The following is a 14,242-nucleotide window of genomic DNA, read 5'->3' as shown; positions in this document are numbered from 1 at the left end:
AATGTTTCATTTAAAGGGTTAACTTCAAAGACCTTGAAAATGACATTCCCCATGCAGAGTGACGGGAATGTGTTCTCCACTCTGATTTAACTGCCTTGTTATCATGTGAATGATGGGTCCTAAATAGGTTGACTGTACAGTACGCGTTCAGTGATATTTAGCGCCCACACATCCCGCGTTCCCTAGCGAAAAAGCTGACGGCCTTTTCGTTAGAGTGTTCTCTGACTCCCTGGGACTTAAGTAGATTGAGTGTGTGCGCTGTTACATTTTACACACACACTTTGTGCCTGTAGAGGCAATCCGCAATCTGGAAACGAGCCTGTAAGACAAGCAAAGGCTATAGCTGATATAAATATGGCATAATATTATGTACTTGGGCTTATCTGATACCAAATGTGAGGCCACTCTGATTAGGGTGACTACTTCAGATTTTACAAGTCTCACGTGCTTGGCTAAATAGTTCAGCTCTTCTTGTGCTTTACTGGTTTCCTTGATTGAAAGACTCATCCAGCTGTTTCACAGTGACACATGCATGATTGTAGGAGACTGACCAATCAGCACACAGCAAGAGCTCAGTGCTTAAGTGAAATCCAGGTCCTAATTCTGATGCACAGTGAGTCAGATGCAAAGGTGGGAATGGGAACAAAACCAAACACAACAGCATGTATACAATTATAGAACAACACAAGGAACAGGATAACCAAACAATATCTATACATGGATAAGAAATTCCCAAATCATACAAACAAACCACTCTTCAGGTAGGTCTCTGGGGAGGGTGATAATTGAGACACTACTTACTAGTGAACAAACACTCCTTGAATGAAAAGGGGAATGGGTGGTATGTTGTATGGTAGAGCACAGCATGGATGAATAGTTGATGGGGAATTTACCGGTCCAATGGTAGACAAAGGATATTATGCCATTGGACATTGACCATAGCTCAAACAACAGAACTTAACTGAAAAAAAAACCACTCAAGGCAATGCAGCACAAATGCAGCGGTTAAAGAATCATGGTGTTTTTGCTCTGTATTGCCTTCTGTAGCTCAGTAAGTACAGCATTATGTTAGCAATGCCAAGGTTGTGGGTTCAAATTCTAGGGAGTGTGTATAAATTGTAGCACTTCCATTTACTGTAAGATGCTTTGGATGAAAGGATCAGATAAGTGAGTAAATGTCTCTAGTTTCCTATCTTAAACTCCCCTCCTCTTGACTCATCCCTTCATTTGAAGCTCAATGACCTTGAAGGAACATGCATCTTATTAATATCCCACATACCTGGTCTATGAAAGAGCACCAAGGGGCTCATGGGATCCACCAAGGGGCTCATGGGATACCGTCCTTGGTGGCTGTAAGTGATTCACACTTAATATGTGCAGTGCCACAAGCAGTCAGAGATGATTGGAGGAGACCGGCGGGTATGGGCAGTACAGCTGGTTGCGCTTCCCTTGCTTGTTTCTTTATGTAGTTTGGTGGAGGAACCGGAGATTTCATAAACCGATCACGGTGAAGTCAACAACTGGTGGCGTAACCTTCACGTTTTGGAAACGGGGGAAGCTCCAGCTCGCCCGGGTGTCTCTAAGTCATCCTTGCGATCATAGTGCTCTGTACGGATCCTTTGCATAATCCGCTCAAGGTGTTTAATTCGGAATACGAACTGGTGTCTGGATGTAGTCAGTATCAGTTTAGGAGCCAATTTGTTATTATAGCAAGCGCGGTGCTTTTGGTATCGCTGAATATAAACCTGAATTTGGAGGAAAGGCTTAAGACCACGTTCCCCGTCACACGAATTTCCAGTCTTTCGCCGGCGTGCTCGATCTTACCTGCCAGCTCACCTGCCTTCCACTGGGTGCTGTTGTACCTTTAACGAGGAAGAAAAACTCAGAGATCCTCAAACTGTCATGTGACTTCTCAAGGTGAGGCTGCTTCCTGTCAGGGCACTTTATACAGAAGTGTGGGAGTGTTACAAGAATACAAATCTGCACTACCAGACGCACTAACATCCGTGGAGTGCAGCTGGGCTGGATGAAGTTCTTAGGAACATGAATATGTTTATTGAGCAAACTTAAGATGAATTAACTTTAAAAAAGTTGGAATCGAACAGGAATTAATTTTAGTTTCTCTGTGATGCTGTGTAATACCCTTTTCATAGAGGTTCTATTTGGATACTGTCCCACAGAAATCCGTGAAGCGTTCCGCGTGCTGGATCGCGATGGCAATGGGTTCATCTCCAAACAGGAGCTGGGAATGGCCATGCGATCGCTGGGGTACATGCCCAGCGAGGTGGAGTTGGCCATCATCATGCAGAGGCTAGACATGGACGGTGAGTCTCTCAAACACTCCCTCTCACACAATACGCCGCTTCCTGAGCTCCTGCAGGATTGTTGTTTCCAGTTGCCTTTTTTCTGAAGCCTATATGGATCGTGCTGATTTAAAGAGGTGTGGCTACCAGAGAGGAGTGGAGACACAAATGATTGGCTGCCATAAACAAGAGCTGCTTCGGGATTGGCTGTTGTAAACAGCATGGGGGATTGGCTGTTGTAAACAGTATTTTTTTGGGGGGGATTGCTTGTTGTGGACAGCAGTTTTTTCAAAAAGTGTTGCAGAAACAGTTAATGCTCAGTTGTTGCTGGTTACACTGGGTCAAATCCCCACTGATGGGCTGTTGTAATAAGTATCAGTCAAAAGAGAACAGATTGGTGCCAGGGTGGGTTCGTTGTGAACCCATACATCTTCTCAGACAGCCTCTCTCTGCCATGAGTTATACTGCATAAATATTATTAAAGTTTTGTTACTGTAATTGGCCATATTCCTAGAACTGCTTCGATCAGGCAAACGCACAGTAACACACCATCTGTGAGCTTCTCCATGGTCCGGGTCTTCGATGGTCTGCAGAGGCCTTGGTGCCTGTTCTCTGTCCCTGATGGAGATGGATCTCATAAAAGTGCATTTGTGATTTTATGTCTTGAATACATCAGCAGACCAATCCGTCTCTGAGGGGCCGTATTTCGGTAGAATGTCCCTCTCATCATTCTCAGTGAGAGTCCGTATGAAGTTCACACCAAATGCGAGCGTGAGTGTTTGATTATTCACTGAATGTGTCTGCGTTTCTACCTTTAATGCCCTGGAGGCAGGCTGTCTGCTGTGAAAACGCGCAGAACGTGATTGCAATGTGGTGTAATGTGTTCGTGACATCATCTCGTCATCCCAGGGGACGGCCAGGTGGACTTCGATGAGTTTGTGACCATTCTGGGGCCGAAATTGCTATCATCGGGGACACGGGACGGTTTCCTAGGCAACACCATAGACAGCATTTTCTGGCAGGTAGGATCCTTGGGGTGAGAACCGGGGGGGGGGGGTCTCCAAGCCTTTCTCTGGAGGTACACAGAAGATTCTCAGGGCTTGTGAGCTGGACGTGGGTAGAAGTTGATGATTACATGGTTAATAAAACAAAAAAATTATTGACCACATAAAATGTAAAATGAGTTCAAGGCTAATAGGGCGTGTGTGTGCCTGAGATGGGTTAGTGCCCGTCCTGTGTTATTCTCTGCCTTGCACCCAAAGATTCCGTATAGAAGATGAATGGATGGATGGACGGATGGATAGATGGACGGATGGATGGATGGAGTTCAAGGCTCCTTTAAGGCAATGATCCCAATCCAGTCCTCAGGGAGACCTCCCAGCTCCAGGGAGAAAATCATGGACTGTTTGGGAGACCTCAAGGACCGGGTTGGGAAACACTGCCTTAAGGAACCCAAACTCAAAGGGCGTTTTCAAATTAACTTAACAAAAACACTTCTGAAGTGCAGCCTAAGATGACACACCTTAGACTGACATAAACAATCATGTCCTTGAGTCCACATGGCTGAAACGGTGTAACCCTGACATGACTATCAAGCAGCTGATCGATAATCCAATCCAATGTGGCCTTCCAAACTGCATTTCTCTCAGTAATTTATAGGCACAGGGCCCGTCGTAAATCACCTTGGTAACATGAGTGATCATCTAAACCCAGCCTCATACCAATACTCTGCAATCCGTATTCACGCAATATCGAAACTGGCACTGTTATTGTATGCACTGCTGGAAATATTGTGTAGTTTGAGATGAAGTTTTAGGGAACAGTGATGGGGGTTTAAAGAGTGATTTTGTTTTGTCAAAGACATATTGTGTCAGTTAGAGCATTAAGACGTGATACTGAATCACAGAACCCAGTACTGATCTGGCTCATCCTTATGGACAGTGAAGTGGTTCATTAAGAGCTTAATCAGCTGTTACAATAAGGTGAATATGAGAGGAATGTAAGGGAGGCCTGGGTTCCCGGCCCGGTGGACGTTGCTGTGGGTTACGGCGAGCGGCATTGACAGAACTTATCAAGGTATTCAGGAGCCATGAGCGCTTGCACAAAAGCGAGATCCGATTCGGGCCCTTATTGTCTGGTAAATCGTGCATGAAAACAGACCATATTTGCATAATGAGACCAATAGGAACATAAACTAAACAAACACTGTAATGATTGTTTCTCTGCAACGCGGATCAAAGTGATGCCTGTGAATTGCACGTGAAAATGAACATTGACACACGAGAGAACAACGTTTAAAACATACTTCCAGTCACAATCCTGCCTTTTTAGCTGATAATAACAAATGTTGTAATCATATAGTGATATAATGTTTGTTATTAATGTATATCAAAGCTATTAAGGTATACTTACATGGTGCTTATGAATGTTCTATGATTACATTATGAAGGTGCACTGAATGTTCTATGAGTACATAATGAATGCATTATGAAGGTGCAGTTTATAATCGATCAGCTTTAATAGTCCAACGTGAGCATCTAAGATTAAGTATTGGTTCCAAATGCTGATGGGAAATGGGCCCAGAACTACTACAAAGGAGGCTAAACTCCTTGGACATCATAAGATATTAATCATTATACAGCATCAGCGCCAGTGCCAACCACAGCATCTTTTACCAGTGATTGTGGTCACGACCAGTGTTGGGCCTATAATTCACGCCTAGTGGAGGTAGAGTGAGGGATTTATATGTTACAGGGAGAAGCGGCCCTTCCTTCCCAAGCTGTTATAGACACACACTAGTACAGCCACGCATAGGTCTGAAAAAGATCAGAATCAGCTTTAATGAAGGAATAAGGAAAAAAGAAGAAAGACTACAAAAAAAGACATGTATGGCATATGTACAGACATATATGGCTTCAAACCGTTGAAAGACAGATCTGACCAGTCTCCCGTGTCTTTGAAATGGCCATGTGTATTGTATTTATAACAAAGATGTCTTTCCCTTCTTGAAGCGATGGCAGTATATGCGTGTAGCTGTCTGTTATAATGCCTGAATGTTCCTACGCAGTGACAGGCTTGACCACCACATTCATTTATCTGCGAGGCTGTCGAAACTTTTTTTTTTTTTTCCTGCAGCATTGGTGCCAAATATCTGGCTTTACCGTAGATTGCGCTTCAGCTCTGGCTTCTGGTCCGTGTGGGTTTCTGCAAATCCAGCCTATGTCACCGATGTTTATGAGAGCCGAATGGTTTCAGTCCCAGGCTTGGGAACTTGTGGAGTACAGGGAACCGTGTGCCGGGAGTTTCATGGAGGTCAGGTTGTCTCACACAAGCACCTGCTACATGTTTCCTGGAAGCCATCCGTATCACACCCTAATTATGCCAATAATTGCATTCTGTCTTGTGGGTAGGTGGCCAGTGACAGCAGGCACTGATGCTGGTAATTGTTTTTGCGCCATTGGAGGTCTTGACCAGGATCTTGTCACGTGTTGCGAGGGAACAGTCGTGGTTTTCTTCTAACTGAGATGCTGGTCCTGTAACTACCCTGAATCCAGTGTGCAACTTGGACTTATGACAGCAAACTATTCCCACTGCATACAATTACAATTTTTTTTTAGCGCATTCTTTTATCGAAACAGTGTACAGCTGAAAGCAGGTTCAGTCAATTCTTAGTGCAGCAGGAGATTAAGGGCCTTGTTCAAGGGCCCAAAAGTGAGATCAATCTGTCAACTCTGAGATTTGAGCTGATGACCTTCCGATCACAGGCACTGCGTCCTAACCCACTGAGCCACTCCCCCACGTGCAGCACACACGAAACTGTGCAGAATCACGACCGGTCATTAAGGCGCTCCAGACATCAGCTTTCACAGAACAAATATACTAACAAACAAAAGAATAATGCTTGCGAGGGGAGGAAATTATGGGATGTGGAGGGCTAGGGTCAAGTCCCGGGGTGACTCATCGATCCCGCGACGCAGAGGCTGTTGACGACGCCCGGCTTTTGTAGGTGTCTGGCGGCCAGCGGGAGCGGATGGCGTTTCGGAGATGTGGGGGCGGCTGGCTGTGAGAACGAGAGACGCAGAAGCCTGAGTAATATTCTTTTATCGAACATGGCCTGCATACGAATGAGAGCTCCGGCACACTACTCACTGCTGATCAATGGCTCCCCTCCTCCTGGCAGGCTGTCTTTGCTGGATTCGCTACTCACTGGTCAGACAAAGGCCAGCGCCACACCTTGCTTTTCCAGATTTGTGGTTAACTCAAAAGCTCAAGTCATCTTTTCCTGAAGGAATAGCTCTGGAGTTTGGAGATCGACAGCAAAGATTGGTGGTGATAGGAATTTAGAAAGATCAGCAGTGTGAGATCAGCAGTGTGGGATCAGCAAGGTGAGATCAGCAGAGATCAGTAGCCAGTAGGGTGACCACTTTCATCTGGACAGTCCGGCTTTCCTAGCATCTGTTCGGACTGCTGTTGGGTGTCCCCCATTTAGCCCCCTTCTCCCCCTTTTTCCCTCCTCCTATCCACCTCCCCATCAACAACTAGCACTACTCTCTTCAACCCCCGAGCACACAAAGAATGGGCATGTTTGCATTTCATTTTTTATGCTGTTCTCTCTGGAAAACAAGGTGAATATCACAATAAATATATAGTTCTTGCCTTCCATAGTATGTGTATATGGATATAGATTCCTCCCCCCCCACTCAACAACTTTTTCATGGGTGCCCTCTTTTATGCCTTAGTCCTCCTTGTTAGAGTCATGCCACTGGTCACCTCAGGAGCCAGCTGGTGTCAGAGATATCAGAATGGAATCAGTAGTGAGAAATTTGCAATGAGATATCAGCATTGCTCTGAAATATGGAGATACCAGTACCCAGCTGAATCCAGGGAGATCAAAAATGTGTTTTCCCCAGGAAGTGGTATGGGTTAGGGTTAGGGTTAGGGTCTTCTTCACTGTGTGCCATTCTGCAGGGCCTGTAATACACCACCAATCAAAGGTTTTTACCACTTTTCCATTAATTTCTGAATTTTTATTTTTGTTAAGTGTTGGGAAATTGAGTGAACAACTATAAATGAAAATATAAGTCAAATAAAATAGGTTTCCTTTATAACATGGAAATAGTATGTAACAGTGCATGTCTGACACCCTATTAAATGCACTTGTTAATTGTTTCGTCCCACAAAACAGAGCAGTATTTAACGTCCCATGTAGAAACGTCCCATTTTCTCACTGTTATAACTGCAAGAGGTTACTTTGATGAATCAAAGATATGACATTTTCTTGTTAATAAAGGCACAAAAATTGTGAACTTACTGTAAATTGATTTGTTGGCAAAGAATACTGAGTGTTAAGTAAATGTTAAGTGAGTAACATGCACATGTCAGTGTGTGTAGAATCTTTTGACTGGTGGTGTATGAGGCCCATGTGGACCTGTAGTAATTCAGCTTTGGTGGCAGCTCAGGGGTCATGATCAGAAAGCAAGATCATCTTTTCATAGATCCTGTGGGTCTTTCATTTGGGATGTTCTTGAAAAGGTTAAGTGTCACAGACAATTGTGTTAAATCACAATTAAACTGGCAGGCACATTTTTTCGTAATGGCATAAGGCTTGGAGAGCATAAAAATCACAGGCCAGGGACGGTCTCCCTTCACCTTGGAAAGATGGACTGAAAGATGCCGTAGGAACATCAGCTCAGGAGGCTTTGTGGAATTCAGAAGCACAAATCCTGAAGCCCTGAGCTCACCTGACCAGCAACCCCCTCACAGACTCTTAAGAACCCCCCCCTCATGCCCCCCTGAGTCACACAGACCTACCCCCCTTACGTGTCCAGGGTCTGTTGCCCTTCGACAAGACATGGTCCATTGTAGCTGAGATCTTTAGGTCTTACCCCTAAGGCTCTCCTTCCCTTGCATCTTTGAGGGATACCCGGTTCATTTAGTTTCACTCTGATCATTGATCATTCCTTTTAACAAAAATTGTTAATTCTAGAATGTGACGTCTCACCGGATTCACTTTCAGCTGATCAAGCAATATCCACTGGCACATAAAACCAGTATGATCTCGGGTCTCAGACTGCAGGGCAGCCACATACTGGCATAACGTCAGTGTGTTTGCTCATTTAATCACAATTTTAGTATAACTGATTAATTCACCTGAGAGGATGCCGGGCAGTTTATCACTATAATGTGACATTGCTGTTCCCCTCCAGTGTAAATGACCGAAGCGATAAGTCAGAAAGTCATTAGACTGTAACGCCCCATGCTTATACAGTAATGTGTATTTTAGTGTCTAGTAATTCTTTCCAGGGATTGTGATATCACCACTACCTAGGAAATTACTAGACAGCAAATTCAGACAAACACGGATTAATCAGAACATAATTTATGCACCGGGTAGGAATATTACACATTAACTGCAATTCAAATGAAAATATACAAATCTACATAAAGTGACCATTTAGCTACAGAACACAACTATATTCTGCATGCAAAACAATACCAGGAGTCAAAGTAATACAAGGCCACACATTGTGTGAGGGGGACATGATGGAGACATGATTGCAGATGCTATTCACACACCATGAACTCTGGCTACAGAGTAATTCCCTGGCAATGTTGTGGAATCTTCCCCATCATGATTGGTGCTCCCAATGAATAGAGCAGTGTTTCCCAATCTGGTCCGCGGGGCCCACAGTCAGTCCATGTTTTTGCTCCCTCCCAGCTCCCTGCCAGACAGTTCACATTTTTGCTTCCTGCCAGCTCGCGGGAGCAAAAACTTGGAAACACTGGAATAGAGTAGATAGATAGATAGATAGATAGATAGATAGATAGATAGATAGATAGATAGATAGATAGATAGATAGATAGAATGATCAGACGTTTTCAGACGATATGGAAATGGTCCAGTGTGCAGCCGAATCGAAAGACTGATAGTCAAGTGGAAGTTCAGTTTCCTTGTAAACCAAAGGACTTTTCAAGAAGCTAAGTTTTTCTTACATTTCCACAGCTCTGTAAAAATTGAAGACACCACTCTATATTTTTTAAAAGTCTGTATTTTCAAATCCTGGTTTAATCCTGGTTCTACTGGCTGAAGGCTACACTGAGCGACAGGCTGCTTCCAGACTCAAAGTTTCTAAGACAGCAGTATAAAAGAACAAGGTGTAGCGGGAGAATGACCAAAAACCAGGCAGGTAGAGGGCAGAAGCAACTTTCTAATACCAGAGATGACCGTCAACTTATCCGGCAGTGCCTCATAAATCAGAGAATAACCTCAAGTGACCTTCAGAAAGGATGGGAAGCATTAAGTGGTGTGAAGTGCACTGTAGGACAATACATAACAGTCTCCTAGAAGCAGGACTGAAGTCCCATCAAGCAAGAAAGAAGCCCTTCATCAAAGAGAAGCAGGGTAAAGCCAGGCTGAAGTTTGCAAAAAAAATGTATATTTTACACAGGCAAGCACCCATAAATTGAGAAATGAGTGAAACTGAAACTTTTGCTGTGGTCTCTTAATTTTTTCCAGAGCTGTATAACTTTGTAATGGTATATGTTGTTTTAAGGTGGAGACGGTTATACCTGAGACATTCAAATTCAACCAAACACAAGGCATAAAATGATGTTTTTCACATCTAAGCGTTCTATGTGGACTTGTGACAGGAGAGGGGGACAGGAGCGAATGGGTTTCTGAGCAGAAGGTACGCAAGAACATGCTTAGGAGTCCCTTCACATGAGAAACAGCGCAGACTCGGAGGAGGTGAAGATCACAGACTCCTGTCGGAGCCCCACAGCCTCACAGTCCCGGACAGTTAAGAAAGACCTCGACAGGAACCTGCTTATCGGGGCTCAGTTAGTCTCACAGCAAGTTACTGAGCATCTCCGGGCGATGAGTCCATCAAAGCCGCACCACGTTCCCCACTCCCTCTCTCCCTCTCCTTCTGAGTCATCTACCTCTCTGGTGGCTGACAACCCGTCCATTACTTTTTTTTTCCCAGAATACCTCTTATTTCTCCATTTGTTGCCGGCGCCTCTCAACCGGCACATGTGCGTCGCTGGCCCCGATTCCACGTCCTTGAGCCCCTCTCAGCCTCACCCCCACCCCACCCCCGGTCCCGTGGCGAGCACACTCGAGTGCACCTGCTTCATAGGTGGTGAGGTCACTGAACGAGGTTGGTGGCTTTTTTATGGTGACTGTCACGTGCCACGTGGCTAGACAGTTAGGGCAGTACACTCGTAATGCAAAAGGTTGCTGGTTTAAACCCCATGGTTGGCAGATTGGTTTTACTGTTGAGCCCCTGAGCGAGACCCTTATCTGCTGTTGCTCCAGACACTGTCTGACGCTGCCTTCTGATCTGTATGTCGCTTTGGATAAATGGGCGCCCATACCATTGGGCTCAGATCGATTCCTGCGCCATTGATTTTTAATGCATTTAACTGTAGGATGCGTGTCAGGAGGATGATGGGTAATTTGGGGGTTTTATTCTAGCCTTCATCAAAGTCAGGGTAACGTGGATCAATCACGTCGGCCTTCGGGAACATAACATAACAGCGTGATTGGTGCCGTGCGGATTTTCACCGTCGCCTGTTCTTGCTCCGCACTACTGCCTTTGCCTAAGTGTGCATCTGTTTCCCTCGTCATGACAGAGTGAGAGATCAAAAACAATGGTGAGAGAGCGGAGTGTAAAATGAGAATTTTATGGAGTAAGATGCAATACGGAGGTTCCAACCCCTGACGCCTCTTCCGTTCTCCTCTATGTGCCTCGGCTGTCATCCCGGGGACCACGACGCCCTGAGTTTCACCCCTCCCCCACCCACAGACACACACACACACACACACACACACACGCCTGTTTTCTAGAACTGTGGGGGCGGCTATAGAGCGCCCCTCACCGCAAGTCATCATTTGTCATTTCCATCTGGGGGAAAATCACCTGGGACAAAAAAAAAAAAAACTGAGAAAAACAGCAGAGCGAGGCAGCGCAGGGTTATGTAATGCCTTTCGAGGGACATCGAATCAACTTCATTACTTGCAGAGTGGAGAGACGATAATGACTATCGGAGACAGAAGAGTGGCAGCTCTCACGTCAGTGAGTGCGGTCTGGTGTTACTGGACCAGTCCTTACTGGGATGCTGGAGTACACTGACCGTTTGCCTGTGGTTATTTCCTGAAATGACACCCCCCCTTGCCCCAAAGCTATGCAGACTAGTAGTTTCAATGCCCAGCATTGATATAATGATTCTCAGCGACGTCGTCACTGTGCAGGCTTGGGCAGACATAACCTTCACAGGCTTTACATCCACTCATTCAGTTTTAGCATTTGAGTCACAAGGCCATTAGGATCAATTGTCTTGCAATTATGAGTTCATGAATTATAAATTATGGGAATAAGAAATTTAGTTCCTCATTACTTGTAGAAGTCATCCTGAAATATTGTGTTAAAATGAAAAGAGATATATTGTTATTTAAGGGACAAATGATATGTAATTTTATTTGACAGTGTTGAGCAGTTTGGGAAGATGAATGAATTTGCTAGTGGGGGTTGATCATGGATGTGTTCTGAATATCCAAGTACCGGGGTTCCCAATGTGGGGGCACAAGCCCTTTGGGGGTCGTGAGATGATTACCAGTGTATGGCTCTAAAAATTTTAAAATGTGAAAAAAACTCCATTGCAACCATAAGTGCTACTGCTCAATTGTGATAAATTTACCATGGGAGACCCTCAATCTTGAAACCTAACGATCACCACCCCCCCCCCCCATATTGGGGTCTATGAATCCCTCACCCATGTCCTAGTAGATTTGCACCATTTGAGCCATTGCATTTTAATAATAATAATAATAATAATACATTTTTAAAAATGCACCAGTTGTAAAATGTATTGCTAGGCTTTTTTGTATCCCTGATTTTATTTTCTTACATTTTTTTGCATGAACTATTTGACTGAAAGTGGCCCTCCTTTTGTGGTGGCTGATGTGGTGATGTAGCAGATACAATGAGCTCACTCAGTCCCAGGGGAGTCTCTGAGCCCAGCACAATGCCCTCCCTGTAATGCAGAGTGACAGCAAAACCAACCAATCAAAATGCATTATGTGGGAACATCACAGGGTGCTCTGAATATTCTGTTAAAGGATTTTTTATTGACCAATCAGAGGCAGATATTAATAACATCATGGCTGTTTGGGGAAGGCAGGAGGACGCAGGGCAGGTAGAGGTACATTTTCATGAGAAAAACTATAAATTTACAGGCTGCCAAGGCACCGAAGCAGCGGGGGTTAGGGCACTTCTGATTCCTGTTAGGAAAAAGCTTTGACCTGTCCTGATCTGTAACCCCCCCCCCCCCCTCCCAACTGGCCCCCAGTTTGACATGCAGCGTCTGACACTGGAGGAGCTGAAGCATGTTTTGTTCCATGCCTTCCGAGACCATCTGACTATGAAGGACATTGAGAACATCATCATGACAGAGGAGGAGAGTCTGAAGGACAATGCGGGAGGCTGCCAGGCCGATTTCGAAGGAGGTGAGACGGCACTCTGGCTCTTCCCAGGCCTTTCTGTTATCTGTAAGACCGCTAGTGTACATGTATGTACCTCTATGGTCTGAAGGTTGCTAATTTTAGTCCCAGCCAGCCCTATGGTGATATGCTCACGCAATGTACATTACCTGAATTCCTCCACTAAAATAACTAGATGAATGAACGGATACAACCGGGTGTACTATAAGGGGAAACAGAGGGGAGGGGGTTATGAACCATTCCTATGAACTTTAGTACATAATTGGATTGGTCTGAGTTGGGGGCTTGTGGGAGTTTTACTTATACAAAGATCTTCTGAAGGCAGACGGGAAAATGATTGGTTCAGAGAGATAACCAATCAGAATGTAGAGCAGGTGGGTCCAAGCGACTAGACTATCTCTCTTAACCAATCATTTTTCCTTCTGCCCTCAGGACATTTTTGTGTAAGGCAAACTCCCACAAACCCCCAACCCAGACCAAAATGTGGCCAATAACTCCAATGAGCAGGTTGAGGGCCAAACATGGTACGCTTTCATGGGGCCCAAAATCTCTAGCAGCGCCCCTGGGTACAACTTCTATGCTGTGTATGATGATCAGCACCAACCACAGCAAAAAAACAAACTTCCCACCCTTCTGAATGTTTACAGAAATAGCACAAGGTCCCTCGGGAGTTTCCTGTAGGGAATGTAAAGCTGTGGCCAATTGGAATCAGCTCAGAGCCCCAAAGAGGGACTTACAGGATGCCTGTCATCAGAAATTACCATCACAGGAACAGCCTTGATTAATTAATGATGTGTCTTTAGGCATGGATGAGCAGGCCAACAGCTAATTAAAAAAATATATATGATGTACAAATGGTTCTTTGGAGACTCAAAAGGGCACTTCTTGGTTTGTCTGGGAGCAGCAGGGTATCAGATGGCAGCCTCTGCAGGCAGCTACGTCCGGGTTCCGTGGTGAAAGGTTTTGTGCGAGTCGGAGCTGTCCTCTATAGTGAAATGCCCTTTGCTTTCCCTTGACTTGACTCTTGGGACAGAGGACAAAATAAAGGTCAGATAAAGGTCAAGGCAGCACACAGCGTGGCTGCTTTTTAACGAGAGCTTTTCTGTTCTCTCCAGAGTGACCCTCTCTTCTCTCCCCCCCCCCCCCACTCTTTTACCACCCCCCCCCTCCCCGCCAACTGAATGCAGTCCACCCTAAGAAGAAGAACCGACAGACGTGTGTGAGGAAGAGCCTCATCTGTGCCTTCGCAATGGCCTTCATCATCAGCGTCATGCTCATCGCCGCCAACCAAATGCTGAGGAATGGTATGGAGTGACCACCGGATTGGGGGGAGGGGGGCACACTTGGCAAGAGGAAGATCCCAGCCAGTGAGGTCACTTCCTGTTTTTGAAGGAACATTATCAATAGACCAAGAAAAAAAATCTTCAAAAGGGAAAAA

At 45.1% G+C, this 14,242-nt stretch overlaps 1 protein-coding gene across 2 annotated transcripts in view; it reads left to right on the top strand.

Annotated features, from left to right (window-relative positions):
- caln2 (calneuron 2) overlaps positions 1-14,242 on the top strand; it is a 20,088-nt gene extending 5,846 nt beyond the window's left edge. For both annotated transcript variants that reach the window (XM_023790996.1, XM_023790995.2), the window contains exons 3-6: positions 2,181-2,324; positions 3,213-3,325; positions 12,654-12,810; positions 13,992-14,242. In XM_023790996.1, the coding sequence (XP_023646764.1) occupies positions 2,181-2,324; positions 3,213-3,325; positions 12,654-12,810; positions 13,992-14,119 (542 nt within the window). In that variant the 3' untranslated portion in view covers positions 14,120-14,242. The remainder of the gene's footprint in view (positions 1-2,180; positions 2,325-3,212; positions 3,326-12,653; positions 12,811-13,991) is intronic.

The sequence above is a fragment of the Paramormyrops kingsleyae genome, chromosome 18, assembly GCF_048594095.1.
Source record: "Paramormyrops kingsleyae isolate MSU_618 chromosome 18, PKINGS_0.4, whole genome shotgun sequence".
Lineage (NCBI taxonomy): Eukaryota > Metazoa > Chordata > Actinopteri > Osteoglossiformes > Mormyridae > Paramormyrops > Paramormyrops kingsleyae.
Note: the sequence above shows the minus strand (reverse complement) of the source record. Positions and strands in the feature narration are given on the sequence as shown.